Below are 27,608 nucleotides of genomic sequence, written 5' to 3'. Positions count from 1 at the left end.
CACAGCCAGATCCGAGCTGTGTCTGTGACCTACACCACACCTCATGGCAGTGCCAGATCCTTAAACCACTGCGCAAGGCCAGGGATCGAACCAGAAACCTCATGGTTCCTAGTTGGATTCATTTCCACTGAGCCAGGACAGGAATTCCCCAAACATGACATCCCTAAGTCTCCTTACCTTTTCCCTTTAGCACTGTCACCTTGTAGCATGTCATATCATTTACTTCTTCGTGAGGTTTATTGTCTATCTTCCCTTACAGAACGTAAGCTCCACAAGAGATTTTACTTATCTACTGCATAGCCTGTGAGCCCAGAATTGTGCCTGGCACACAATAGAGATTCAATAAATATTTGTTAAGTGAGTGAATTAACTCAATGTCTAAAAACACCTTCAGGGTGAATCTGAACATACCTGAGGTCAAATATAGCCCTTGAATCAACAGCTGTTAAAAATGCTGAGACCCTTATATAATGGGAGAGGGGAGTATCTTGGGACACATCTACTCTCTAGAAGGTTCTGCGTAGGGGTTGCCCGTAATCCCTTGGGGTGGAGGGTTCAAAGGGTTCAAAAAACCCGTACAGCAAAGTATAAGGCCCCCAACATCAGCAGGGCTGGAAAAAGTTCAGATATCCCCTCATCCTATCTTTTACCCTGATTCAGGGTGTCTCAGTTTCCATCCTCTGAACGAACACCTCCTCCCCCCTCCCAAGGAAGAGGAGATGGGAGCGAGGAGCAGAAAGATGTACAATCTTCATCAACAAATAGACATTTATTGACAAGCTCCTGATGTGTGCCAGGCACCAAAGAGGAGCACACAGAGGTATTAGATAACGTCCTGGTCCTCAAGGAGCTTCTTGATGACCAAGAGAAAGGAAAAGGGGTGGGAAGAAGCTGGTGGTCATCACAGGCCTCTCTCCTCTCTTTGGTAGTCTCAGAAGGGGGAGGGGGCAGAAAGGGACAGCTTGGACAAGTGTCCAAGACATATATGCACAGGCCACACATATAAAGACACATGTGCTCAGCCAACTGCAGAACCCGTGTACAGGACACAAGACGTATATGTGTCATGCTGAGTGGAATTCACATGCACAGTCCATATGTGCAAAGCCCCATATGGGTGAGACCCAAGAACTGCATCTCCCCCAGCTGGGTTGGCTAGATGGGGGGTGGGCTCCAAGCCCCAGCCGGCTGGACCCCTCAGGGCTGGGGCTGGTACTGGCCCTCCGTGGCCGTGAAGAAGTCCTCCAGCACGCTGCGCAGGTAGTCAAAAGTGGGCCGTTCCTCCGGGCGCTCCTTCCAGCACAGCATCATGAGGTGGTACAACTCCTCTGGGCAGTTGTCAGGTCGTACCATGCGGTAGCCTCGCTCCAGGTTCTGAATCACCTCAGGATTGGTCATTCCTAGAGGTGGATGGGAGAACTGACATCACGGCTCCAGGCTTTGGAAACCCACGGGCAGGTGTGATGGTGAAAACATTTGACAAGGGGTATGTTGCGAGCACCCGTAACACACGTGTGTGGCCCTGAGACCTTGGGTGAGCCACCGTTCCTCTTTGAGCCTCTGTTTCCTCATCTGGAAAAGGGGCTAATAGTAGTTCCCACCTCATAGAGTCATTATGAGGATTGAGTGAGAGTGCATATATAGCCCTGAGGCTGGTGCCTGGAGATGAAATGCTGCATAAAGAGTACTTGTGATAAATATTAGGTGGAGAAGGATGCAGTGGTCAGGGCCCCGGAGTAGATGGGGGCTCACAGTCAGGACAGGGATGGGGAGGCTTCTCTGACTTTGGGAACAGGCACATGAAATGCTACATCAGGAAGCCAGATGGACCCCAGACCCCAGGAAGGTAGACCCTGCAAGGGTCAGAGAAGATTCACCAGGCCCTTCTGTGACCCAGATGAAATCATCTTGGGGTGCCTTCCCTCCCTTTGTGCGGGTCCTGGCCCCACTGGTAGGGTCCTTGCATGTGGACTCCAAGAGAAGCTGCTCTGAAGAACTGCATGGTCACAGCATGAATACAGTTCCCTATTTCTAAAGTGCCCGTGTGGCCTCTGGTCTTCCCTTCAGCCTCCTGGGAAGAGACTGCGACAGGCAGTCCCCAGAGCCCAACACCTAGAAGGTCCTAGCAAAACAGAAGTTGTACTCGTGCAGAACTTCCACCTGGGAGTTCCTGTCGTGGCTCAGCAGAAACGAATCCAACTAGGAACCGTGAAGTTGTGGGTTCGATTCCCTGGCCTTGCTCAGCGGGTTAAGTATCCGGCGTTGCCGTGAGCTGTGGTGTAGGTTGCAGATGCAGCTGGGATCCTGACATTGCTGTGGCTGTGGCACAGGCTGGCAGCTATAGCTCCAATTAAACCCCTAGCCTGGGAACCTCCATATGCTGCTAGTGTGGCCCTAAAAAGCAAACAAACAAACAAACAAACAAAAAAAAAAACAAAAAACTTCCAACTGGATCCGAGTCAATAGAGACCTCCCTTCCCCAGGCCATGCCCCTGGAGGGCCTCTAGCTATGCATCCCTCACTTTTCAAAATCAGGACACTGAAGGACATAAACCGGGGGAAAGCACCCGTGGCTGGAGTCAAAGGTACAAACCTATTGGCTAAACCCAGCCTAAACATAGTCCAAGGAACTACTTTGGCTTGGTTCCTATTGTGTTTTTAAACAATTTGAATCATCACCAATACTTTAACATGGGCAAGATTTCCTAAAACTCTAAGTTTTGGCTTCTCTTGAAACAACAAAGTTCTGTTTTGGGGGCCAATGTGTCTTAATAGCAACCATCTGCTGGAGCAGATGCAAGTTCAGCCAGGTCTGCATTACTCCCCCTAGTCTCCCTGACCCTGAAGCCACATGTCAGTTGCCATTTATCATCATGCTTTCACTGCCTTTTTTCTTCTAACAGGAAAATTCTCTAAGGGAGCATTGTGAGCCCTTGGCAGGATGACTAGAGTGTGTTTCTTTCTTTCTTTTTTCTGCTCCTGCAACATGTGTAAGTTCCCAGGCCAGGGATTGAACCTGTGCCACAGCAACAACCCGAGCTGCTACAGTGACAACATTGGATCCTTAACCCAGTTGCACCACAAGGGAACTCTGACTAGAGTATATTTCTAGCCCCAAAGCTACCCCTGGACTCTGTGATAGGGCAGATCCAGGGCAGAAAAGGCCTGCATATTCTCACCTGATTCTAAGGTGTCCTTACCATCCTAGGAGCAAAGTATTGTGCACACGGCTCTGGGGAGGCGGGAAACTTCTCCACGTTCGGCCGCTGTGCTCCATGACCTCCCTACGCTGTCTTTGTGTTCTATTTCCTTTCCCCCAGAGTTTCCTGGCAAGTTCCTTCCAAAAAATGTTCAATCCTGTCTTGGCTGAATTCAGGGGTAAAGGACTTTCTCCAGGAGATGGGTGGGGGGAGGGTGGGAATTATTTGTTTACATGTCTCTTTCACTCTACAAGGTAGGCCCCAGAGGAAAGAAAAGTCAGCGTTTACTGAGCACCTACTATGAATCAAGCTCTTTCACAAAGAGTCTTTTCTAATATCATGAAACTGAGGCTGAGAGAGATGAAGTTACCTGTCACTTGCCCAAAGTAATTATTAAAACCTAACACTCTTGGAGTTCCCGTCGTGGCTCAGTGGTTAACGAACTGTACTAGTAACCATGAGGGTGCAGGTTTGATCCATGGCCTCAGTTAGTGGGTTAAGGATACGGTGTCGCCATGAGCTGTGGTGTAGGTCGCAGACGCGGCTTGAAACTGATGTTGCTGTGGCTGTGGCGGAGGCCAGCGGCTACAGCTCCAATTCAACCCCTAGCCTGGGAACCTCCATATGCGATGGGTGTGACCCTAAAAACACAAAAGACCAAAAAAAAAAAAAAAACTAGCACTCTTGAGAACTTAGTATTGGTCAGGTACCATTCTAACTTCACACACACATTTGACAGCTAGAGAAAGAAGGAAAGAGCTGATCAAAGCCAAACAGAAAGCATCAGTGGCAGATCTGGTAATAAAAAGCAGGTCTCTTGCCTCTTGTACATATGAGGCTGCCTGTGTCAAAACTAAAGAAAGGAGCTGGGGTCGCGGAAGGAAGAGAGGCCCAGAGAGACAGAGATGGAAACCAGGCCTAGGAGATGCAGCATCTGATTAGGGAGGCAGGGGTATCACCTCTGAGAGGATAGAGGAGAAGCAGCTAGAAAATTTCAGATTTTGAGCCTGGGAAGAATGGAGTAGAAAGACGGATTTGCTGCCCATCACCCTTTCCGTTCCCACCCCTGACCCTGACCTGGGTAAGGGATGCGACCGTGAGTGACAATCTCCGTCAGCAGGATCCCGAAAGACCACACATCAGACTTGATGGTGAATGTCCCGTAGTTGATGGCTTCTGGTGCTGTCCACTTAATGGGGAACTTGGCCCCTGGAGGGAGGCAGACGGAGGTTACCTGGGTCTGTTTGGCCAGACTCTGCACCCCCCCAGTCTTCCCTCATACCCCACACCTACCCTCCCTGGCTGTGTACTCGTTGTCCTCAATGAGGCGCGCTAGGCCAAAGTCTGCGATCTTGCAGCTCAGGGTATCAGACACCAGGATATTGGCAGCCCTCAAGTCACGGTGGATGTAATTCCGATCTTCAATGAATGCCATGCCCTCTGCAATCTGCAGGCCAGGTACAGGTCAGTAGTTCTGGGCCAGATAGCCTTATCCCACTGCCCTGTGCCCAGGCCCAGCCCCTCTGCCGTCTCCTTACTTGGGCTGCCATGTCCAAGAGTTTGTTAATGGTCAGCTTGATGCCTGTGGAGGTCTTGAGGAAATCCACCAGGCTCCCTGTGGGCAAGTAAGAGTTGCTGACCCAGGTGCCAGAGCAGGGAAAGCTCCCAGACCCTCTTCCCCTAACTGGGGGTCTAGAATAGTGTCTGATGTGGGAAAAGGAAGCATAAGAGCTGAAAGTGAGGAGTATGTGTTCAGAGTGTGTGAAGGTCTTTTCCTACGGTCTAGGATGCCACAGGCTTAGAGGGGTCTGTAAGCTTCTTGTCACTAATGGCATGAAGCCCAAACTCCTCAGCCAGGCATCCAAAGGCCTGCCTGGTCCACATTTGTAGTTTTTTCTCTTCCCTCCACTCCTGCCTTTTTCACTCCACTCACTCTAGACAAATTTGAGATTTTCCGCATAGACCACTGGGCACCCAAAGCCTCTTTGTCCCATCTACTAAAAATTCTACTTTTTGTTCATGGCTCAGCTAGCCTGTTCCTCTAGAAAGCCTTTCTAGATCCTACCAGGCATAATAAATTGCATCCTCATTTACCTTCCCTGTGGCATGCTAGAACTCTCCCAAGGCACAAAGTCTGATTTTTCCCATTATGCGTAAGTAAAACTTTTCCCTGATATCAGGAACCTTGCTTTGTCCATCAATGTTCCAGCCCAAAGTAAGCAACAATAAATGTGTGCTGAATGTGTTCAATGAAGTATAGAAAGAGGTGTCCTGGGGGCCTGAGGGACCACCTCTCTGGTAGCAGAGGGTGACCAGGAGATCAGGGATGGGAGTGGCTGGGATAAAGCGAGTGACTGTTGGTGCTTCTCAAGAGATTAAAACCCTGTGTGGATTCCTGTTGTTGCTCAGCAGGTTACGAACCTGAATAGTATTCAGGACGTACGTTTGATCCCTCGCCTTGCTCAGTGGGTTAAGGATCTGGCATTGCTATAAGCTGCAGTGTAGCTCATCACAGATGCGGCTCAGATTCAGTGTTGCTGTGGCCTAGGCTGCCAGTGTAGCTCCAATTCAACCCCTAACCTGGGAACTTCCATATGCCGCAGGTGCAGCCCTAACAAGCAAAAAGAAGAAGAAAACCCTGTGTGATGATGATAACAACCTGAATGTCCCCACTATTGGTCCTGAATGAGTTGCTAAAGAGGCAGCAAATATGTAGACATATACTGCCATTCCTCCAATGTGTCCATGGCAGGCTTTACTAATCATTCTCAGAACTCACTTCCAATGGACTTCAGAATCCTTCTCAACACGGAACTCCATGCAACTACCAATTAAAGGTGGCCTACATGATAAAAACCCATTTGCCATTTCCAGACTCTATTACCCAATGAACACCCATTTTCCCTTCCTGAAGGAGGGCAAGATCTTATACTCCCAAAGAATCAGAGCCTTATATGTATAACTGAATCACTTTGTTGTACAGCAGAAATTATCACATCATAAATCAACTATACTTCAATAAAATTAAAAAAAAAAAAGAATCAGAGTCAGATAACAACAAACTTAGCAGTTACGATATGGCAGGCTCTGTTCTAACTGATCTATATGGGAGTTCTCTTGCGCAGTGGGTTAAGGATGTAGCATTGTCACTGCAGCAGCTTGGGCCACTGCTGTGGCACAAGTTTGATCCCTGGCCTGGGAACTTCCACATGCTGCGAGTGCGGCCAAAAACAAAACAAAACTGCTCTATATGCATTAATTTTCATCCCCACAAAGACCCTATAAGAAAGTTACTAATTTTTGTTATCATCATTTTACAGTTGAGGAAACCATAGCAGAGAGAAGCAAAGTGATCAGCCTGGGCCACACAATCCTGAAACCAGGATTCCAATCCAGGCAGTCAGACTCTAGAGCCCTTAATGACTACTCTTATTTCCGGGTGAGCCCACATAGATTTCTGCTGTTATTCTTGGGGGTACTGAGCATCAGAAGTGTTGGCCTAAAGCTGAGCCTAGAAATTCCTATTTACCTTCCCAAGGCTCTCAATCTGTCCAACAGTGACCAAGGTGGGAATGGGGGTGGGGGGTGGTAGGTGCTCACCCAGAACTGAAAAAGAGGGCTTTGGATCAGATCTGCCTTCCCAAGGCTCAGGGACCAAAGGGAAAGAAATGGGGCTAGGGATCTACTCATCTCCTGAGATCAAGCATCCTTAGATCAAAGTGCAGCTTTGAAGAAGGCAAAAGAGACTGCAGTCAGGGAAGTTGGGGGGTGAATGCTCCTCCAGAGCCTGCCACATCCAGCTGGGCTCCCAGTGGATCTTGGAACAACACACCCTCTTCTCCATGCACCCTCTAGTCGCCCCTGGAGGTGAGTCTTTAGGGGCTCATAAAAATTCCTCTAGAAAACCTCAGTGCTGAGCCAGGCATATCTCCCCCACCCTCACTCAGGGGCAAAGAAGAAAGCAGCACCCCCATCCCCCCACTCCCCACTCCCGCGGCCAAGCGCAGCGGCAGAGCCCACCATTCTCCATGTATTCCGTGATGATGTAGATGGGCTCCTGGGTGACCACCGCATAGAGCCGGACCAGTCGCTGGTGTTGCAGCTGCTTCATGAGGTTGGCCTCGGCCAGGAAGGCATCGGGGGACATGCTGCCCTGCTTCAGGCTCTTTACTGCCACCTTCGTGTGCCCGTTGTAGTACCCTGGGGCGGGGAGGGGTTGGGGAAGTCACTGGCACCCGGAGCCAGGCAGCTACCAGGAAACAGGGCACTGCCATGGGACTCTTGCGACCTCAATGGTCGCCTCCCCTCCCTGCTTCCCCGCAGTCCTGGAGGGCCTCACTCACCCATCCACACCTCCCCGAACTGGCCAGCCCCCAGCCGCTCCACCAGCTTCAGCGTCTCCCTGGGAACTTCCCACTCATCCTCCCACCACGGCTTCTGGGGCTTCTGGGTCTGGCAGGGCCGGTTCAATCGCGTGCACAACCCGTCCGAAGAATCTATGAGAAGAAGGCGTGGGGGGAGGAGGGGGAGGGCTGTCAACATGGGGAAGTGGACTGGCAGGGGAGGTGTGGGGCTGTCACCTGACCCTGGGGGCTACAGGGTGCGGCACCTCACCCACTGCGGGGAAGGAAGGCGTATAATGAGATGGATGGAGGGTACCCCTCAGAGGGACTTGGGGGAGGCAGGCGGATAGGGCTCAGGTGAAGGAGCCTCAGACACGTCTGAGGGCATCCTGCCGGGCTCACTCGTGTAATGATGGACCAGTTCGTGCAAGCCAGGAAAAGTGATGCGGGGAGAGATGTAGAAGCCGCCTTTGTCCAGGTTTCGGATCTTGTAATGTTTCACCACTTCTCCTTGGTTCTGGTCGAAGTCCCGGACGGACAATGAAAAGGATCCTGAAGCAAAGAAAGGATGAAGGAACGCGAGGGGTGGCCTCCGGAGAGTTGCACCTCGATCAACGCCCCCCCCCCCCCATGCCCCGCGGGCCCCTCACCCCTGGACCTCCGCTCGCAGCCCCAGCCCGCGGCCCCGCCCAGCCGCTCACCCGCTGTGCTCTCGCTCTCCCGGATCAGGAAGGAGCCGTGCGTGTTCCCGGGCGCCAAAAGCTGCCTCTCCGCATCCTTGCGGCTCAGATTCTTGAAGAACCAGCTGTGCAAGGGAGAAGCGAAGGCTTCTCTCGTCTGTTGGTCCGTTCTTCCTCCATCACCCTCAGGCATTCACCACCACCTCTAGCACCTCTCCTTTGCTCCGAGGTCCCTGGATCTATTCCCAACCATCCCCACGACAACGAGTCCCCCACTCACGGTTCCGGCTCAAGGCTGTTTGCTTTGGCCACGAAGTTGAAAGGGATGAAACCTTCCAGGCCCGTGGTCAGGGACTGTGCTTTCCACCACTCGCCGTTCCTGGGCGACAGCAGCCGTTAGCATCATCTGCTCTGCCTCGGACTTGGCTGGAAACCCTCCCGCGGAGCCCCCAGTTTGGCCACGCCACCTCACCCTCCAGCTCAGCCTCCCATTTTGCACCACGGGCGCCCACCCACTGCAAGCCAGATCAGGGGGGACAGGAGGGCTGCAGTAGCAGGGATCCCAGCTCCCTCATACTACCACAAGGCAAGGATTGGGTGGGGTGAAGGAGGTACTCACTGCTCTAATATACGTAGCTGTTCACCCTTCTCGAAGCCCAGGTCTCCATCGTGAGAAGGCTCATAGCTGTGCAGGGCGATCACCAGGTTGTCTGTAAAGAGAGGAGGCGTCAGGGAGAACCAGCCTGAAACAGGCTGGAAGCATGAGTTCAGGGGTTACAAGGCAGCAGACAAAACTGGGGAGAAGGAGGGAGGACAGGTGGAGGGCAGGTGGGGAGAAGAGGGAGGCCCACGGCCAAGCATCCACGGCCTAATCTTCCAGGCCCTGCTGTTTGAGGTCACCTTGCAGTGGAGAGGCTGGGGGGTTGGAGCCCTCATAGGTGACCAGTGGATCCCGAACTTCAGAGCCATTCCGCATGGGCAGCTGTGGGGTGGGAGAGCAGATTCAGAAAGCAGGAGATAAAGGTCAGACCCTGGCTCCCCTTCCCACTGCCCATCTCGCCTTCACTTCAGCTCAGCTGGGTCTTATCACCGAATTTTCCAACCACTTGCTGTGTGACCTTAGAAGAGTCCCTTCCTCTCTCTGGGCTTCTTTTCCTTTCCGTATTGCAGGGGAGAGTGCTTGCTATTATTTCAAGGGTGTGTAGTGGTGGTCCATGTCTTTTTTCCGGGTTGTACACTCCACCCACCTCCCTCACCAAGTCCTCTGCCTTGCCTCTTACCGTGGCCTTGCCATCCAGTGGGACTATGGGGTAATGGCAGTTCTCACATACGTCGATGTTTTCCATCCAGTCATCTTCAGGGTTTGAGCTGCAGCTACAGCCCATGGTCCCTGGGGGAATGGAGAGGGGGCTGAAAGGGCTCCCCCAATATCTACTCCCCCTACAACAGACATGCTTGAGCCTAGCCTTGGGAACTTCCACGAGTACCTGAGATTGTCAGCCCCCCAGCACCCATTCAGCAGCCACAGAAAAGAGCGAAGTGGGGTCCTAGCTCCCAGTGAAGTCACACATGGCCCCCTGCTAAGGCCTAGGCCCCGCCCTCCCACCTGGGCTGGGCAAACCGCCACAGGCACCTTTGTTAGTCTAGTTGCCCACTTCCTGCCTCTCCCGCCTCCTGCTCTCTCTGCCCATCCCCCAAGTTGGGGGCCTAGGTTATAGAGATGACACACACGACCCAAAGCCCTAGAGGAGACCTGAATTTTAATCCTCCTCTGTTAGAGGCATGTGTGCACCCCACCTCCTAATTACAATTCCCCTCTCCAGCCTAGAAAGTTGAATGAGACCCATTCTTTCAAATATCAGCCATCAGGCCTCTGCTTCCCCAAACCACCCAACACAGTCTCCTTAGAGGCTTCTTTCTGCTTCTCCCCAGCGGAAAACCCTTCAGCTACCCTATTGGCCATACCTTTTATATATGTTGGCTTGCTCTAGCAGTGGAAACTTTTTGTCAGATGAAATCAAGCAGAACCCCATAGATAAAGCAGGTGAAAGGGGAGCTGTTCTGCATGAAGCAGAGGGGGTCTTACTCTGAAGCCCCTAGGAGTCCCTGCAGCACCTCCTTCCCCAGGGAGCTTCCTCAGAACTGCTTGAAAACACCAGTCCTCAAATAAAGTTTAATTTGCCATGCATTCGGGACCCTTTAATATCAAGATCAAATCCACCTCTTCAGTCTATTCCACACAGACCCAGGCACCTCCACCCACACATTAACACAGCTTGCTTTTTTTTTTTTTTTTGTCTTTTCTAGGGCCGCTCCCACGGCATATGGAAGTTCCCAGGCTAGGGGTCTAATTGGAGCTGTAGCCGCTGGCCTTCGCCAGAGCCACAGCAATGGGGGATCCGAGCCGTGTCTGCGACCTACACCACAGCTCATGGCAACGCTGGATCCTTAACCCACTGAGCGAGGCCAGGGATCGAACCCTCAACCTCATGGTTCCTAGTCAGATTCGTTAACCACTGAGCCATGACGGGAACTCCCACAGCCTGCATTTTGAGCTCCTCTTCCCAAAAACCTCTCACTCTCTTCTTACAATGTGGCTTTGCATATGGAGCTTGACTGCCTTAGAATACTTTTGTCCATCTATTGAACTTCAGCTCAACCTCAAGGCTCAGCTCAAATGTCACCTACTCCGTGACGCCTCCCCAGTGCTCTTTGCCCTTACAATGTTCCACTCAGACCACAATCATCAACTTAGACACTGAGTGCCATGAATGCACTAATCTATACATCAGTCCCTTGCCTCTCCTACCCCCTTGAGATGGAGATTCATCATGGGCAGGGACTCCGTTTTCTCCGCCTGAAACACCCAGCGCCCAGAACTATTCTTGTTAATAAGGAGTTGCCTGGTATATGAAAGGTTCATGCACAGATTTTCCCATTGACAATCTTAGAAACCACCCAGTCTAACCTCTGATTTTATTTATTATTTATTTATTTATTTTTGGCCACACCTGCAGCCTGTGGATGGTCCCCGGGCCAGGGATCTAAACCACGCTCCATTTGCAAATTATACCACAGCGTGGCAACCCAGATCCCTAACCCACTACCCCACAGGGGACCTTCCTAACCTCTGATTTTAGATGAGCAAACCCAGGCCCGGAAAGAGCTGTTAAAACTCACACAACTTGTTTGTGGCAACTCACGTTGCCTGAGCTGTGGTGTAGGTCGCAGACGCAGCTCAGATCCCATGTTGCTGTGGCCAGGTGTAGGCCAGCAGCTACAGCTCTGATTGGACCCCTAGCCTGGGAACCTCCACATACCACAGGTGCAGCCCTAAAAAAGACAAAATACACACACACACACACACACACACATTACAGAGAGGCCCTGGAGTCAGAGAGACCTATGTTCAAATTGCTATTCTGATATTTATTGTGTCACTTTGCTAAACTCAGTCTTCCCCAGCCACACTTTGCTTTTTCTGTCAAGTGGGGATTGTCATTCCTTTCTCATAAGCTCAGACAAGCGTTGGCTTAGTTTAGAGTTTAGGAAGACTTCCACCAGTGCCCATTCTCCCCTGCCAACCCCTGTTTTGGAAGGTGAAAGAATGGGACTAAATAATCCTCTCTGCTTTAAGTTCTTGGTTTTTTTGTTTGTTTTGTCTTTTTAGGGCCTCACCCACGGCATATGAAGGTTCCTACTCTTAGGGGTCCAGTCGGAGCTGAAGCTGTCAGCCTATGTCACAGCCACAGCAATGCCACATCCAAGCTGCATCTGTGACCTACACCACAGTCCACAGCAACATCAGATCCTTAACCCACTGATCAAGGCCAGGGATTGAAGCTACATCCTCATGGATACTAGTCAGATTTCCTTCCACTGAGACACGGTGGGGACTCTCCCTCGAGAGCCTTTTAAGGAGAATGGTATATATACTCTTCCTCTTATTGTTAGGTGTCCTGGACAGTTATGGGGAGACATTTGAGAACTCCTGCTCAGCCAGAGTCCATTCATCTGTGGCTACAAATGGCTTTTGATATTTTTGACTGCTAATGTTATAATGGCCAGGAACTGATTAGCAGCAAAAGCCTTCAGCAAAGGACTGATTATAACCCGGCACCAAGCTAACATGAGCTGAGCTGTTTAATAAGGTCCTATGCATCCTGTTGTTTGCGATATTCAAACAGACCTTGGAAAACCACAGGTTGGTTGTATTACACAGAGGGCACCAACATCAGACGAAGTGTCAATGTGGTAAGGCCCCTTCCAGACTTGACATTCTTGGAGGCTTTGAAAAAAGGCTAAGAAAAAGATGAGAAAAGTTTGGGGTTGAGAAAAGGGGATGAACTGGGGTGCAGCAATGAGGAGAGACTGGTAGATGGGGCAGAAGGAATCTAGGCTGAAGGTCACAGGGCTGGAAGCTGGTATCTGGTTAAGGCTAGGGTCACGTGGGCAGGGGAAAGGAGTCACCAGGCCTTGGACCAGGGGCCAGGAGAGCATGCAGGCAGGATCCATCTCCTGGATGAATCTGGGCCTAAAAGTAAGGACCTGACATCCCTAAAGACTGGGGCCAGGAGTGAGAAAAAGTCAAGCTGTGTTAAATTAACTTGAAAGGAACTCTGTAATGCTGCTGGTATCTGAGCCTAGTTTCTTCTGTGGCTTATTTTGTTCTCCTAGAGCCCTGCAGGTAACAGATCTTGCCCTCTACAAAAGCGTGAGTTTTGGAGTATAGAGCCTGGCAGCAATCAGAAGACCCCAGGACCTGACAATGCCAGAGATTATTTTGGTGAGTGGCTCCCAGCCCCTGGGAGCTACACACTCTGATGAGGCTCCAGGATACTATTGAAGGCTTGCAGGGTTTTTGATATTTCAAAAATCTCAAGGAGGCAAAAATAAATAAATTGGACCTAATCAAATTTAAGGGTTTTTTTCACAGCAAAGGAAATCATAAACAAAATGAAAAGACAACCTATGGACTAGGGGAAAATATTTGCAAGTGTTGCAACCAACAAAGACTTAATTTCCAGAATATACAAACAGCTTGTAAACTCAACAATCAATAATAACAAAAAAAATCAAAAAGTGAGCAAAAAACTTAAACAGGCATTTCTCCAAAGAAGATGTACAGATGGCCAATAGGCACATGAAAAGATGCTTAGCTTCGCTAATTATTAGAGAAGTGCAGATGGAAACTACAGTGAGGTATACTTCACACCGGTCAGAATGGCCATCATTAAAAAGTCTACATGGAGTTTCCATTCTGGCTCAGCGCTAACTAGCTTGACTATTATCCATAAGAACAAGAGTTTGATCCTCAATTAGTGGGTTAATGATCCAGCATTGCCGTGAACTGCAATTCAGATGTGGCTCAGATCTGGCATTGCTGTGGCTGTGGCCAGTAGCTGTAGCTCCAATTCGACCCCTAGCCTGGGAAATCCCATATGCCACAGGTGCAGCCCTGAATGACAAAAATAAAGAAAAAAAAGTCTACAAATAACAATTGCTGGAGAGGGTGTGGAGAAAAAGGAACCCTCCTACAATGTTGGTGGGAATGTAAGCCACAAAGGAGAAGAATATGGAGGTTCCTTAAAAAAAAACCAACTAAAAATAGGAGTTCCCGCTATGCCTCAAGGGGATAGGAGGCATTGTGGGAGTGCTGGGATGCAGGTTCCATCCCCAGCCCAGCGCTGTGGGTTAAGGGTCCTATGTTGCGGCAGCTTCTGCTTAGGTCGTGACTGTGGCTTGGATCTGAACCCTGGCCGGGGAACTCCATGTGTCAGGGGTGGCCAAAAAACAAACCAAAAAAAATCCCTGAAAATAGGAAGTTCCCTGGCGGCCTAGTGGTTAAGGATTTGGCATTGTCACTGCTGTGGCTTGGGGTTCAATCCCAAGCCTGGGAACTTAGGCATGCCAGGAGTGTGGCCAAAACAAACAAATTAATTAAATAAAATATCATTTCTGAATTACTCACAGAAGGATAAATTGAAGTCCTTGCTCCACCATGAAATGGATTGTTTATACAATATCTTTCTTTTTTTTTTTTTTCAGGGCCCCACCCACAGCATATGGAAATTCCCCGGCTAGGGGTTGAATAGGAGCTACAGCTGCTGGCCCCTGCCTCAGCCACGGTAACATGGGATTTGAATTGTGTCAGCGACATATACCACAGCTCATAGCAATGCCAGATCCCCAACCTACTGATTGAGGACAGGATACTATCCTCAGTACTATCCAAATCCCTCATGGACACTAGTCGGATCAGTTTCTGCTGCACCACAAAGGTAACTCTGCTTATACAATATCTTGAATTTTAAATTATTCTGTCACATTAAGGAAAAAAAAACTAAAAATAGAGTTACTACATGATCTGGCAATCCTGCTCTTAGGCACATATCCAGAGATAACTTTTATTCTTAAAACATACACTTGCATGGAGTTCCCATCGTGGCGCAGTTGTTAACGAATCTGACTAGGAACCATGAGGTTGCAGGTTAGATCCCTGGCCTTGCTCAGTGGGTTAAGGATCTGGCATTGCCGTGAGCTGTGGTGTAGGTCACAGACATGGCTCAGATCCTGAGTTGCTGTGGCTGTGGCGTAAGCCTGCAGCTACAGCTCCAAGTAGACCCCTAGCCTGGGAACCTCCATATGCCACAGGAGCGGCCCTAGAAAAGACAAAAACAAAGCAAAACAAAAAAACAAAACAAAAAAACATACACTCGCACTCCAATGTGCATAGTAGAATTTTTTTTTCCTTTTTTTTTGTCTTTTTTGTTGTTGTTGTTGTTGTTGCTATTTCTTGGGCCGCTCCCGCGGCATATGGAGGTTCCCAGGCTAGGGGTTGAATCAGAGCTGTAGTCACCGGCCTACGCCAGAGCCACAGCAACGCGGGATCCGAGCCGCGTCTGCAACCTACACCACAGCTCACGGCAACGCCGGATCGTTAACCCACTGAGCAAGGGCAGGGACCGAACCCGCAACCTCATGGTTCCTAGTCGGATTCGTTAACCACTGCGCCACGACGGGAACTCCTTTTTTTTCCTTTTTTAGGGCCACACTCATGGCATATGGAGGTTCCCAGGCTAGGGGTCTAGTCAAAGCTACAGGCTGCCACCTACACCACAGCTCATGGCAACACCAGATCCTTAACCCAGCGAGCCAGGCCAGGGATTGAACCCACAACCTCATGATTCCTAGACAGATTCATTTCTGCTTCACCACGACAGGAGCTCCCATAGCAGCATTGTTTACAATAGCCAGGATGTGGAAGCAATCTAAATGTCCGAAGACAGATGAATGGATAAATATGTGGTATAAATATATACAATGGAATACTACTCAGCCATAAAAAGGAATGAAATAGTATCATTTGCAGCAGCATGGATGAACCTAGAGATTATCACAGTAAGTGAGTTAAGTCAGAAAGAGAAAGACAAGGTTCCTGTCAGAAAGAGAAAGACAAACCCACATAGTATCCATGAGGATATGGGTTCGATCCCTGGCCTTGCTCAGTGGGTTGGGGATCCAGCATTTCCATGAGCTGTGGTATAGGTCACAGATGCAGCTGGGTTCCCGTGTTGCTATAGCTGCGGCATAGGCCAGCAGCTGGAGCTCCCATTAGATCCCTAACCTGAGAACTTCCATATGCCGTGGATGTGGCCCTAAAAAAACCCAAAATAATAACAATAAAATTAAATTTAAAAAAGAAAAAGAGGAGTTCCCCTCGTGGCTGAGCACTTAACAAATCTGACTAGTATCCATGAGGACACAGGTTTGATCCCTGGCCTCGCTCAGTGGGTTAAGGACCTGGCATTCCCGTGAGCTGTAGTGTAGGTTGCAGATGCAGCTCATATCTGGCATTGCTGTGGCTGTGGGGTAGGCCAGTGGCTACAGCTCTGATTAGACCCCTAGCCTGGGAGCCTCCATGTGCCACGGGTACGGCTCTAAAAAAGAAAAAAAAAAAAAAAACTTAAAAAAAAAATCTGAAGGGAGGAGTTCTATTGTAGCACGGTGGGTTAAGAACCTGGCGTTGTGGGAGTTCCCGTCGTGGCTCAGTGGAAACAAATCGGACTAGTATCCATGAGGACTTGGGTTCAACCCCTGGCCTGGAAGCTTTCACATGCGCAGGCATGGCCAAAAAATAAAATCTGAAGGGAAATTGTACTATGATTTGTTTCTTAGTTTGACAAATTGTTTTATTATTCCCTCAAAGCATAATTAGGTCAACCTCTGATTCAAATGGGAACTAGAAAACAAGAAAATTACTACCTAAACGAGGGAGTTTAGTAAGCACAAACTTCAAAATCAGGAGATCCATGGGGAAAGGGGGAAAGCACAATTGGGATGGGGCAGAGGCATCCTTGAAGGGAAGCGTTTAGAAGCACCGATGTAATTTACCAGCCTCATTTTAAAGGTGGAGAAGGTGGCAGGTCAGAGAAGTTAAGTGATTTTTCCAACAGCACATGAGGGCTCTTGGCAGAGGTGGAACTCAAATCAGTGCCCTATCTCCTTTATCAAGGAACTTTCCTCTGTTCTCCACGTCTTGGAAAGTCTAAAGGGGGTAGGGAATCCTGAAAAGTCATGGAGAAAATGGAGCAGAGAGGGAGGTCTGCCTGAGTGGGATCCCCTCGCCATCAGAAACGTGACTGTTGTGCTATTAACAAAGGCCTTTCTCTCTAAGACAATTCTCCCTCTACCTAGAATGTTTTTTTTTTTTAGTATACTTGTACTTGGCTGGTGAATACAATTCTGTGCATATCGAGGCATGGGAATCAGTGAGCCTCGTGCTTATGTGTACATACCCGTGGTATGCAGGAGTCAGTGTGTTCAGATGGATGTGTGACAGAATGGGGGTATGTATAGCTTGTTTGTGTTCCTATATAAGTGTGAAGTCGTATATGCATGTATTTATTTATATAAAATGTGGATCCCATCCTGGTCTTAATTTGACGAAGATTGCTGGGTAGCCAAAATGATTAAACCAGGTTAATAAATGAGGTCAGCAAAAAGAAGATCAAAGATAAAGCTTGATATAAATTTCTCATTGTAAGGAAGAAGGAAAGAAAGAAAGAGAAATAAAGAGAGAAAGAGAAAGGAAGAAAGGGAGAGAAAGAGAGAAAGGGCAAGAAAGAGAGGGAAAGAAAGAGAGAGAGAGAAAAAGAAAAAAAGAAAGAAAGAAAGAAAGAAAGAAAGAAAGAAAGAAAGAAAGAAAGAAAGAAGGAAGGAAGGAAGGAAGGAAGGAAGGAAGGAAGGAAAGAAAGAGAGAGAGAGAGAAAGAGAGAGAGAAAGAGAGGAAAAAGAGAGAGAAAGAAAGGAACAGATCCAGAGAATCCTCAGGGCTCTCAGGACCAACAGCAAGGGCAGATTCTAGGGTGAATGAAAAAGGATATTCTCTTCTCCCAAATCAAGAATTCAAAGTCAATAGGAGGAATTTGGTAGATTTTAGACCTCCTCTGACGAAGGTCTGTAATGTTCTCAAACTCAAGATTTATCCATGGTCTAGTCCACAGAGTACTTTGTGCCAGTCATAAAGGGCCACCTCTCCCTGGGGTTCAGAATTGGAGATTGGAGTAAGGGCTAGATTTCAGGTCCCACACCTTCTTTTCTCTTCTTTTTTTTTTTTTTTTTTTTTTTTTTTGCTTTTTAGGGCCACACCTAAGGCATATGAAGTTTCCTAGGCTAGGGGTCAAATCAGAGCTACAGCTGCCGGCCACCGCCATAGCCACAGCCATGCCAGATCCAAGCCACGTCTGTGACCTACACCACAGCTCACAGCAGTGCCAGATCCTTAACCCACTGAGTGAGGCCAGGATCGAACCCCCAACCTCATGGTTCCTAGTCAGATTCTTTGCTGCTGCACCACGACAGGAACTCCGGTCCCATCCCGTCTTGTCCCTTACCACAGTGCACAGCACAGTGGCTCTGCTCACATTGTGTAGAACTGATTAAAAAAAAAAAAAATCCCAGGCCGCTTGAAGCTCCTGGACTACATGTTCTGATTGTTTAAGAATCATAGCACAATGAGCCCTGATTCATGCCTACTTGTTCACTTTTGTAACCTTCATAGACATTATTTTGCCTGGCTCCGTAGATATCTTACCTAGCATGTTTTGTCTCCTTAAAAAAAAAAGGCAAGGGAATTCCCTGGTGGTCTAGTGATTAGGACTCAGGGCTTTCACAACTGCCCAGGTTCAATCCCAGGTCTGGGGACTGAGATCACACATGAAGCTACTGCACACTGAGGCCAAAAAAAAAAAAGAAAAAAAAAAGCAAACCTTTTTCTCTCCTAAATTGTAATCCTATTCACTTATTCAACATTCTGTCCAAAGTGTGTGGCAGCTTCTTGCCTGAGTTTCTTGGGCTAACATTTTATGTCAAGAGCAGGCAGAAACAAACAAAAAAACAAAAAACAAAAACAAAAAAATGCAACAGATTCAGAGCTCCTTTGCGGCCCAGCAGTTGCGGATCCACGTTCAGGATCTAGCATTGCTGCAGCTGTGATGCAAGGCACAGTCACAGCTCCAGTTCCATCTCGGACCCAGGAACTGCCACATGCAGCGAGTGCAACCATTGAAAAAACAGAGAGAGAGCTGGCAGGCTCTTCCACCACAGGGCACTGTTGTCCTCTGGGCCACCTTGTGGCAAAATCTGTCAGGAATAAATTGAAACATTTTCTTGGCCTTTCTCTTTGGCCAAGACTTGGTTATTGTCAAAGTTGAAGACGTTTAATAAAGAGCCTTGGGTACGGATGCCCACATGGACCCCTCATCGTGGTGCTCGAGAATGAGGGTTGACAAACAGAGTAAATAATTTCCAGTGGGTAAAGCAAGGATGTGTCCCGAGTTTCTTGATTTTCACATGTTCCTCTTTGACATAATACCACTTTCGAATGAACTCTGTGAGTTCACAGAGTTCACAAAAACAGAGAAAGAAAAAGATAAGCTGTCTCTTGTGCACAAACAAATGGCTTATTTTCACAAACTGGGGTGGCTTGAAGGTAGAACTGATTCTGCTAGTTAATCACTGCCGTAAACAAGGGCCGTAGAGTATTCTAAGGCTGGTATTTTGGGAAGAGGCTCTGCAACTATTAACTTGCTTGTCCCTAGAAATCCCTTTTACCGAGTCCCCTTCCTCACGTACCTCTGTATGTATTTTGCATCATGGTTTTTTTTGTTGTTTTTTTTTTAATCAGGATGAAGGCTTACTTACAGTTTAGCAATCTACACCACTTTATTAAAATTTCTTAAGGATAACCTGACCCCCTTGCTGTACAGTGGGAAAAAAAAAATTTCTGAGAGTCCGCTGGTCAGGGAGGCTCAGCTCACCATGTCCATGTCATAATGACCCAAGTTCATTCCCAAGGTCTCATAACTCATTGGTAAAGGGCTTTGGGGCAGGTTACTATATCTCTCTGAACCTCCCTCATCTCCTTTATCTTCAAAATGGGAGGGGAATTCCTGGTGGCCTAGTGGTGAGCCCAGGTTCGATCCCTGGTCACATCAAGCTGCTGCATGCCGCAGCCAAAAGCAAAGAAAGGAAGGAAGGAAGAAAGAAGGAAGGAAGGAAGGAAGGAAGGAAGGAAGGAAGGAAGGAAGGAAGGAAGGAGGAAGGAAAGAAAGAAGGAAAGAAAGAAAGAAAGAAAGAAAGAAAGAAAGAAAGAAAGAAAAGAAAGAAAGAAAGAAAGAAAGAAAGAGGGAAAGAAAGATTCATGAGTTCCCTAGACATCTAGTGGTTAAGGATCCAGTATTGTCACTGCCATGGCTCAGGTCTGATCCCTGGCCCACATGCCACAGGTGTGGCAAAAAAAAAAAAAAAAGAAAAAAGAGAAGTTTCCATCATGGCACAGTGGTTAATGAATCCGACTAGGAACCATGAGGTTGTGGGTTCGATCCCTGCCCTTGCTTAGTGGGTTAACGATCCAGCGTTACCATGAGCTGTGGTGTGGGTCGCAGACGCAGCTCAGATCCCGCGTTGCTGTGGCTCTGGTGTAGGCCGGTGGCCATAGCTCTGATTAGACCCCTAGCCTGGGAACCTCCATGTGCCGCAGGAGAGGCCCTAGAAAAGGCAAAAAGATAAAAAAAAAAGGAAAGAAAAAAGAGTAAAGAAAAGACCTGCATCTAGGGCTGTTGTGAACATAATATATATATATATGTATAGGTAATCCCATATAATAAAATACTTAGCATGATGCTTTGTACATAGTAAGGACAAAGTAAATAAGAACAATAATTTGTTGAAGCCAGCATGGGCCTTTCATTACCCAGCCTTAAACATTTTCATTTTCCTTTCTGATTTTTGGCACTTCCACGGACCATTTTTTCACCTTTAATATGTTTACCTCAAATGGAAACTTCACTACCATAAATGGAAAACCAGTATCACCAGCCATAAATAGAAATTAGTATATATTAAAATGAACCACACTGTGATACCTAAATTCACGTTTGTAAATGTTCATTCATTACCCCTTAAGATCGCTCACCCATGTCCATGATGCACAGGTCACATTTGGGGAAATGCCACCGTGCAAGATGGAACTCTGGGCTTAGGCCTCTGTGGGTGAGTTAGAGGAGGCACAATTTTCTTACTTGGCCAGCCCAACAATAAAAATTTAATGGCTTTGTCTTATGTGCCAGGCTCTGATCTACAGCTGGACACAGAGGTGAGCAGACAGAGAAGTTTCCTCCTCTCCACTTGGCCTTGCTCTCTGTGACAGAGGTGGGTGCCCCTCTGGCAGGTCACTCCATTTTCTCTTTTTTTCTTCTTTGGTCTTTTGTCTTTTTAGGGCCACACCCACAGCATATGGAGGTTCCCAGGCTAGGGGTCGAATCAGAGCTACAGCTGCCAGCCTACACCACAGTCACAGCAACTCAGGATCCGAGCCGAGTCTTCGATTTACACTACAGCTCATGGCAATGCCGGATCCTTAACCCACTGAGCAAGGCCAGGGATCAAACCCGCGTTCTCATGGATACTAGTTGGATCCAGCAACCACTGGGCCACAATGGGAACTCTGGTCACTCCACTTTCACGGAAGGTTTTTACAGTCTGTCTTCAGCTCTCTGATCACTGTCTGTGACTCTCAAAAACACTGACAGCACAAAACAGCAACACTTGCCAGGAAGCAGCAACTCAAAATCACCACCATTACCCATTAACCAAGTTAATGATACTTAGCTAAAACCGTTGAAAAGATGTGGTATATCTCCCTGTATTGACATGGGAAGACGTCCTAGATATAACATGGCAAGCAAATTACATACAGTACAGAATACAGAGTATAAGCCTATTTGCTTTTAAATGTGGATATGTAGGAGATTTTTTTAAGCCAGGCTCTTTGCTAAGCCTTGTTTGTTTTTTTTTTTTTTTTTCATTTTTTAATGCTAAGCCTTTATTTGCATGATTTCATATAATTCTTGTAATAATCCTATGAAGTGCTATTATTATCTCCATCTTACAGATGCAAAAACCGAGGCCCCAATGGGGTAAAGCAATTTGTCTGAGGCCTCATAACAAACAAATAAGGGGTGGAGCGGTGACTCGGTCTATCTGCCTCCAGAGATTAGGTTCTTTTCAGCGGCTACACATAGGAAAATACAGAAGGATGCATGCCAAATTTGTCTACAGTGAACATAGCCCAGAAGTGAGGTTAGAGGGAGCTGCATTTCTTATATTTCTCTCTCTCTCTCTCTCTCTCTCTCTTTTTTTTTTTTTTGTTTGTCTTTTTTAGGGCCGAACTCACGGCATATGGAGGTTCCCAGGCTAGGGGTCCAATTGGAGCTGCAGCTGCTAGCCTACGCCACAGCAATGTGGGATCCCAGCTGTGTCTGCAACCTATGCCACAGCTCAAGGCTACACCAGATGAACACACTGAGCAAGGCCATGGATCGAACCTGCATCTTCATGGATGCTATTCAAGTTCATTTCCTCTGAGTCATGACGGGAACTCATTATATTTCTTTTCTTTTGGCCGCTCCCAAGGCGCATAGAAGTTCCCAGGCTGGGGACTGAATCCTCTCTATAGTAATGACACAAGCTGCTGCAGTGATGACAATGCTAGATCCCTAACCCACTGCGCCACAAGGGAACTCCTCTTGTATTTCTTTGTATGCCTCTGTACTGTTTGAATTCTTTTTTTTTTTTTTTTTTTGCTTTTTAGGGCCACACCTGCAGTATATGGATGTTCCCAGGCTAGAGATCGAATTGGAGTTGCAGCTGCCAGCCTATTCCACAGCTATGGCAACACAGGATTTGAGCCAAATTTTTGACCTACCCCGCAGCTCACGGCAACCCTGGCTCCTTAACCCGTTGAGCAGGGCCAGGTATCAAACCCGCATCCTCATGAATACTAGTCAGATTCGTTACCATTGAGCTACAACAGGAATTCCTGAATTATTTTTTTTCTACACACGCAGCATGCGGAAGTTCCTGGGCCTGGGATCCAACCTGAATCTGAGCCACAGCACTGACAACACCGAATCCTTAACTAATAGGCCACTAGGCTACTCCTGAATTTTTAAAAACAGCCATGTGCTATTTTTTAATTGTAAAACAAAAAAACCAACAAAACCACCACCAGTGCAAAAACGGTAAGAGACACAATCACCTGAAAAAGATCAAGCGTACAGCTTGCCCTTCCACTCTTCTCCTTGTGTCAAGAGGCGTAGGCGTGGAATATGGTATGTGGGAAATTAAGGTTCTGCCGTCACGGAAGTCTGGGAAACACTGGGTCAGACAAAATCAAACAGGCGCCTTCTCTGGGGAGACTTTCAGAGCTTCGACAAGTTAACCTTGACTGTGAAGTTCATACGGGACACTTCGTAACTGAGACCATGTTGATTTGGCCCTAGAACTGTTTCCTATTTTTTAATTTAATTTTACTTTTTTGTCTTTTTGGGGCACACCCGTGGCATATGGAGGTTCCTAGGCTAGGGGTCAGGTTGGAGCTGTAGCCGCCAGCCTACGCCACAGCTCACAGCAACGCTGGATCCTTAACCCACTAAGCGAGGCCAGGGATTGAACTTGCATCCTCATGGATACTACTCTGTTTCGTTAACCATGGAGCCATGACAGGAATTCCATAGAACTCTTTTCTTTCCAGGTGCCTCATGGAACTAGGGTTCTTTAGAACAAGCATTGGAAATGCAGTTTTGGATACTTTAAAACCAACTTGGAAATTGATTGTTAGAAGCCATATCGCTGGATGGTATCTTGGTCCCACCTGCCCCCATCCCACCCACATATGCAGCTCCCCTCTGCACTGCTTTCATTGAATTGAGCTTGGCCTGGAAGCCATCAGCTTGTGGGTGTATGGATGGACGTGCAGGATCCAGTGTGTGATGTATGCACAGTCCCTGCCTCTGCCTGTGAACACACACACACACATCTCACAATGATGATGTGAATGGTGTTTGGGTTAGAAAGGAAGGGTGTGTGTGAGGGTCTGTGAGGGGCTGTGTGTGGGACCCTCCGCTAAGGTAGACTCTGTGATCCAGCCTAGAATTCTCACACCCACTACACACAGGAAACAAACTCATTTGCAAAGCCACACCACAAGTATGCGGGAATGGGCGGAACACTGGCCTTGCCAAGGTGCTGAGTAGGAGTAATTCTGGGTGCGGATAGCACCCCCCCAACTTTTGATGCCCAATTTGAAGAAGAAGGGGGGGTGCCTAACCTCTGTTAAGCACCTACTACGTATGTCACGTACTACCCAGGGGACATCACAGCCATTATTTTCCCTTTGATCCCCTACAAGCTTTCTGGAAGAGAGGGATTTTTTTTCTTTTTCCTTTTTGTCTTTTTAGGGCCACACCCAAGGCATATGGAGGTTCCCAGGCTAAGGGTCAATCAGAGTTACACCTGCTGGCCTCCACTACAGGCAGAGCCACGCCAGATGTGAGCCAAGCCTGCAGCCGACACCACAGTTCACAGCAACTTGAGATTCTTAACCTACTGGGTGAGGCCAGGGATCAAACCCACATCCTCATGGATACTAGTCAGGTTCGTTACCGCTGAGCCATGATGGGGACTCCCAAGGGATGTATTATTGCCTCTTTACCAATAAGTAAATTGCAGTTCAGAGAAGTGAAGCCATTCAAGGAAATGGAGGAACCGGAATTGTGCCTGGGTCGGCCTGACTCTGAACCAGAGGTCCTTTGCTTTACACCAAACTGTTGGCTCTCTCGCTTTTGGTCTTGCGCTGAGGTCTCTGCCCCCAGGGGATTCCAAGGAACAGAAATCAGAGACAGCGATCTTGGCTTCATGTCCTAGGTTCTCTGTAAAATGAGCCTTTGTCATCAGAAGTGCCTTGACCCTTCCAAGAAACCTTCTGGATTGCCTAAGGGAAGCCTTCTCCCGTCCCCTGAACCCTCTGCCTGTTCCTTTGCCCCATCGCTTGGCTCTTTTTCCCTTTAAGACGAACCTCTGGGTGTCCCTGATGTGGTTCCGCAGCTTAAGAACTTGACTAGTATCCACAAGGACCCAGGTTCAGTCTCTGGCCTTGCTCAGTGGGTTAAGGATCCGGCGTTGCCATGAGCTGCAATGTAAAAGTCACAGACACAGCTCGGATCTGGTGTGGCTGTGAGCTGTGGTGTAGGCTGGCAGCTGTAGCTCCGATAAAACCCCTAGCCTGGAAACCTCCACATGCAGTGGGTGCGGCCCTTAGAAAGAAAGAGAAAGAAAGAAAGAAAGAAAGAAAGAAAGAAAGAAAGAAAGAAAGAAAGAAAGAACGAACGAACGGAAGGAAGAAAGAAAGAAAGGAAGGAAGGAAAGAGAAAGAACCTCTGTTCCTGAGCCCCAAGGGCAAAGGACCCTGAGTCATCTATCAGCACAGGCTGGGGATGGGGTAGCTCTTTGTGTGGGTCCGGGGTCTGGCTGAGTGTAGGGACAGCCAGCATGCTTCCCAGCCCCCACAAGAGGCTGCAGGCCTTGGAGTTGGGGACAAAAGTAAGGCTGTGATAAGCCGACTCTCATTGGAAACTATGCGTCAAGAAAAGCTCCAAAGGTGGAGGGTGAGGCAGGGGAAACCTGGAAAATCTGGCTCAGGTGGGGATTTACCCAAGAAACTGCAGGCCGAGAGCTAGAAAGTGAGGGGGTGGGCAGGGAGCTGACTCTGCCTCCCTGGGCCTCCATCTTCCTGGGGTTCGAAGCAGGAATCAGCAGGACCCATTTGTCCTCCACAGGCAGTGAGTGGGATGGGGGGTGGGAGTGGGAGGGAGCACAGGGAAGAGGGAGGGCATCCTGCGGATACTCTGCAGGGCCGGGAATGGCGACTTTCCAGATGGAAGTTCAGATGTTCCTTGCCCAGGGCCAACTGCACTCCTGTCCAGGATAAAAATAGCCCTTCCTCTGCCCTTCTCCCATCATTCTCTTACCGACCCCCCCAACTTCCCAGAGTCAGGTCAGACACTTGCAGCCTGGAGGCCCCATCCCAGATGATAAATATCCCCTCACAAGTCCATCCGCTCCCAACGGAAGACTCCTCCCTGTCTCAACACAGGCTGGTCACTGAGGCTAAAATCACTTCTCATGTGTCCAGACGGATGCCCTGGGTGACTCTCTCTCTCTCTCTCTCTCTCTCTCTCTCTCTCTCTCGGGAGATTCTTGTCACCGGGGTCTGCCCCAGCTATCAGAAGGATTCTTGGGGCCCCTGACTCAAGCCTCACCATCACCCTGCCCATGGGTGGGGAGTCGCACCCATGGGTGGGTCATCACCTCTCTGGGGACCGGGCTCTGCTGCTGCCTCGCTGATGGACTTTGGGGATGGAATACATTGCCCAATCTGGGCCTCGGGTTCTGATCCAACATGGAAGGAGGGATTGGATTAGGGATTTCTTTTTTTTTGCTTTTTAGGGCCACACCCGAGGCATAGGGAGGTTTCCAGGTTAGGGCTCAAATCGGAGCTGTAGCCACGGGCCTACGCCACAGCAACAGCGACATGAGATCCAAGCCGTGTCTTTGAACTACACCACAGCTCATGGCAACACCAGATCCTTAACCCACTGAGCAAGGCCAGGGATCGAAACCACAACCTCATGGTTCCTAGTTGGATTCATTTCTGCTGGGCCACATCGGCAACTCCTGGATTTAGGGATTCCCGAAGGACTTTTTGATACCTGACATTCTATGTGACAGATCCCCAAGAAAAATGCTCCCAGTGAGGGGGCATTGATGTGACACAGGCAAGAGGCAACAACTACACAGGAAAGAGGGGGTCCAGCTGCTCCGCCTGCCTCCCACATGACCTCCAGCCAGGATTTTCTGTCCCCCAAACTGAAGGGCTGCTCCATATCAGGGGAGCCTGGCCTCAGGCCCAGCTGCAGCGCCCCCCACCCCGCCTCCCTGCCCCCCCGCCCCTAGACCACTTTCCCCAGAACTCCTTACCTGCCCAGCCCAGGAGCCCTCTGGCCCCATTCACATGGTCTTCCTGGCCTAGCCTGGCTGCCCAGACACAGCTTCAGCTCCCCTCTGCGTTGTAGCTACCGCCTGTCTCCTCGCGCCCACGTCCCACCCTGACTTCCTGCCTCCTCCTGAGGGCTCTGCAGCCAACCGGGCCCCAGCAACCCAACCACAAGCCTCCAGCACCCCAAGCTTCCTGCTCCCATAGCCCCCCACCCCTCAGCCCTTGAGGGTCCTACACATCTCCAGTCCAGGTCCTACGCATCCCCGGGGTGTCACCTGGAGGCGAGGAAGCCTATTTAATGGAACATCTCTCCTGCCCCCGAAGGGTGCACCTGGACAAGAGATTCAAGGGAAGCCTTTAAACCCCGGTGAGCAGGAGGCGAGCAGACACCCACTCAGCTTTCAGTGAAAGGCAAATCGCACTGCTGCACAGTCTGAGAGCCGAGTGACCCTTTCATTACAGTTCAAGGGCAAAAGTAACATCGCTTCAGAGTCAGAGGGGAGGAACTATCCCTGCAAGATCACTGGAGAGCAGACATCCGTGTTAGAGGCAAAGAGACACCAGGTGAACACTGCCGCTAGTGTCAGCAGCAGAACAATAGCCATGCCATCTCAGGGCACAGGACAACAGCTCTATCCTATGCAGAGTGCAGGGTAACGCCCCTCTTACAGAAGAATGATGGACAACGGGTTGCTGAAGGAAGCAGGCAGGACAACCCCGTGTCTTAAAGGGGGCACAGTAACAGCCTCTGTTGTGGGTAGAGGGCAGGGCGACACCCCCTAACTAGGACCGGAGAGTAGGGGGACCCATCTAACCCAGATAGAGGCACGGCCACTGCCTGTGTCAGAGGCACAGGGCCTGACACCACCTCCTGCCACAGGAGGCAGACCGAACAAACATGCCTTCCCAGGCACACAGGTGCAGGCGGCAGATGGGCATCGTTTCGTCACAGGCAGGAGGCAGGGAGCGTGGCACAAGCAGCAAG

General features: G+C 49.0%; 1 protein-coding gene across 2 annotated transcripts; it reads right to left on the bottom strand.

Moving 5' to 3' along the window:
• Positions 1–750: 750 nt before the first annotated feature.
• On the bottom strand, positions 751–26,739 carry LCK (LCK proto-oncogene, Src family tyrosine kinase). 2 transcript variants are annotated; one of them, XM_047793059.1, is made up of 13 exons: positions 26,605–26,739; positions 9,504–9,613; positions 9,124–9,205; positions 8,843–8,933; positions 8,504–8,602; positions 8,245–8,348; positions 7,946–8,095; positions 7,544–7,696; positions 7,221–7,400; positions 4,739–4,815; positions 4,494–4,647; positions 4,278–4,409; positions 751–1,400 (listed from the first exon to the last, which is right to left on the bottom strand). In XM_047793059.1, exons 2-13 carry the CDS (start codon positions 9,606–9,608, stop codon positions 1,198–1,200), a joined length of 1,530 nt encoding a protein of 509 aa, XP_047649015.1. In that variant the 5' UTR covers positions 9,609–9,613; positions 26,605–26,739; the 3' UTR covers positions 751–1,197. The 2 variants fall into 2 exon arrangements, with proteins under 2 accessions (XP_047649015.1, XP_047649017.1); XM_047793061.1 differs by lacking the exon at positions 26,605–26,739 and adding an exon at positions 24,644–24,662.
• Between the last annotated feature and the right edge of the window lie 869 nt (positions 26,740–27,608).

Source organism: Phacochoerus africanus, chromosome 8 (assembly GCF_016906955.1).
Source record: "Phacochoerus africanus isolate WHEZ1 chromosome 8, ROS_Pafr_v1, whole genome shotgun sequence".
Lineage (NCBI taxonomy): Eukaryota > Metazoa > Chordata > Mammalia > Artiodactyla > Suidae > Phacochoerus > Phacochoerus africanus.
Note: the sequence above shows the minus strand (reverse complement) of the source record. Positions and strands in the feature narration are given on the sequence as shown.